The sequence below is a fragment of the Triticum urartu genome, chromosome 2, assembly GCF_003073215.2.
Source record: "Triticum urartu cultivar G1812 chromosome 2, Tu2.1, whole genome shotgun sequence".
NCBI lineage: Eukaryota > Viridiplantae > Streptophyta > Magnoliopsida > Poales > Poaceae > Triticum > Triticum urartu.
The window spans coordinates 587689583-587692273 of record NC_053023.1 but is presented as its reverse complement, the minus strand read 5'-3'; the positions used below and the strand labels follow the sequence as shown (position 1 = coordinate 587692273).

At 53.8% G+C, this 2691-nt stretch overlaps 1 protein-coding gene across 1 annotated transcript; it reads right to left on the bottom strand.

Annotated features, from left to right (window-relative positions):
* Window positions 1–1216: 1216 nt before the first annotated feature.
* On the bottom strand, window positions 1217–2332 carry LOC125537392 (putative E3 ubiquitin-protein ligase SINA-like 6). The gene is made up of 2 exons (XM_048700698.1): window positions 2141–2332; window positions 1217–2041 (listed from the first exon to the last, which is right to left on the bottom strand). Exons 1-2 carry the CDS (start codon window positions 2330–2332, stop codon window positions 1217–1219), a joined length of 1017 nt encoding a protein of 338 aa, XP_048556655.1.
* Window positions 2333–2691: the final 359 nt, after the last annotated feature.

Below are 2691 nucleotides of genomic sequence, written 5' to 3'. Positions count from 1 at the left end.
GTGATACCTGCAGATGTCGTCCCCTAGTTGGAGGTGTTGCCATGGCCTCTTATCCGTGACCCTACCAAAGTATCGGGGGAAACCCCATATCCGGTTCACTAGATCAGGAAGCGAGGGCGTCTCAGCATCGTATCCTTTATGAAGGCGTTGTTTGTTGCTCGTGGTGTGTTCGGTGTTGGATTCCGGACGCTTTGCTGGTCCGGGCTGCTCCTCATGGTGTGGCATATGGGGCACAATGTACGACCTCAACGACGCTCTCTCCAAGGCTTCTCCTTCCACTACGGGCAGGTCTTGCATCCCACTTGCCGATTCTCTAGGCGCATAGGGGGGAGGTACGTTGATCTGGTCTAGCCTAGAGTCGTGTTGGTGCGTTGATGTTGCCGGGCATTGGTCGTGATGTGGCCTAGATACCTTGTATCTCGCCTCTTTGCCTTGTCGGCTGGAGTTCGAGCTAGGAGAGTTTTGTGATATGTCGTATCCCTCTTTACTTTTTCCACACCTTGTGTAGTTATTTTTCTCCTACTTATCAATGAATGATACACAAGCTTTTCATATTTTTCATGAAAAAAGGTAGAGATGGAATGGCTCCGACCGGAGTAGCATTTTCCAGGACGGTACTTTTTTAAGGATATTTTCCTCAAGTGCCAATAATTAGTGACCCAACAAAAGGTTGTTTTAATTCATGCATCTTGTGCATTCAAATGTATAACATAATCCGTAACGCCAGGGTGTGCACGAGGCAATAGAAAAGGGAGCACAGAAAGCGTTATTCAGATTAACAAAAGGGTGTGTCTAGAACTCAGCCGAGTGACGTTAGCATAATTTTTTTGCAACAAGCAGCACGGCTGGATACTCCAAACGGTGACAAAAAATGTTGCGCCGGTATTGCAAGCAACAACAATAAATGCGGCGACCGTTCTAACTAAAATGCTACAATCGTCAATAAAGGATGTTGTAACCGGTGAGATGACGTGCTACAACCGATGAGGGACAACATTTTACAACCAGCAAGACGGATGTTGCAACCGGTAGGAAAAGATATAGCAAACGATGTCATAAAATGTTGCATGGTTGACTGAGACTTGGTTAAATTTCAGTTGACTGATTTTTAGCAGGCCCCTTAACAAAAACCAAACTCATTAGATATATAAACGATGCATTTCACATGGCAATATAGCTAGTTGCTATGACATACTAGCTAGCTGGTCTTGTTTGACTAGAGTTTCCTCGGATTGCTAGATTTTCGTTTCTTGTTGCCTTGATCTGTCGCTGTGAACTTGAAGACGGCGGCGGTTGCCGGCGCAGGAGGAGTAGTGTCAGAAGGAGGAGGAAGAGGAGGAGGAACGAGTTTGTCAATGTGGATGCCGAGGGGGACAGCGTCGCCAGACAAATACGCTTTCGGCACGTACAGAGACGTGACCTCGTCCGGCCATGGCGTGCCACCGGGCAGGGAGCTGCATGTCATCACGGGCAACTCGAACGTCACCCTCGCACCACTGCCGGCGTGCTCCACGGTGAGCTTGTACGAGAACTGCGGCACCGCCGGTGCGCCTTCGTCCGCCCTGACGCACACCATCGACACCGCGGCGCCCTTGTCTTGCTCGGCGAGGACCAGCAGGAACACGTTCCGCTGCCGGTCCGCCATATCCTCCTCGCCGACGAGGACGTGCCAGCGCCGGGTCAGGGGCAGGCTGAGCTTCCCCGGCTGGCCATAGCGGACGACGATGACGGGGCGGGAGTGTTCCGTGGAGATGTGGTCGAGGAGCATCTGCCGGGAGCCGGAGAAGTCGCAGCCGCCTTCGCCGCCCCCGGGCCCGGCCCGCTCGGGGCAGTAGCAGGGCGCGTACTGGCAAGCGCGGCGGTGATCCGCGGCGTCGTGGTACACGACGAGGCCCGCCTCGCAGCCGAACTTGACGTAGTCGCACGGCAGCTTGACGGCACCGGCGTAGGCGTCTGCCAGGCGGCAGTGGGCGGCGACGCGGCGGCAGTCCTCGCCGTGCGCACCGCGGCAGCACGAGCACATCAGATGCCCGTCGTCGCACTGCGAATTATTATAATATATAAGGATCAAGACGAGCAGTCGTTTCCATGGCAAGAAGTTATAATCACCATGACTCTAATCAATCTGCAAACAACCTACCGAGAAGATAGGCGGTTTGAGGGGGAGGTGGCAGGCATGGCAGTCCAAGAGCTCCGGCGCCCTGCACTTCTCAAAGATGAGGAAGGGCGGCACGTCGAGGGCGGGCGCTCGCCACGGCTGCGGCTTCGCTTCCACGGACACCACGTCCAGATCTCCGTCTCCCCCGCCGTCGCCGCTGCTGCCATGAGCCATTTCTCCTCTGACTTAACTTGCTTCAGGGTCAAAGATCGCACGCATAAAAGATGCTTGAGATTATATGGAGGCCAGGCCGAGTGAAGAACCCAACAGCCGTACGTCCGCTCCACATTACTCCGGTGGCATGCAAACTCCGACGGCGCGTTTCGGTTCCCGGTGTGCGCCCGTGAGGTGTGTCTACGAATTAATTGATGGATGGAGAGCTGGAGAGACGGCGAGATGAGAGAAAGTCAGATCGGGAATGCATGCATGCACCAATGCATGAGACTTATTTTTCTACCATGAGAACGTGTATCGGCATCCACATCTTCTTGGGGAAAGGTGCATGCATGTGTTCCCAGATTTTACACAGAAAT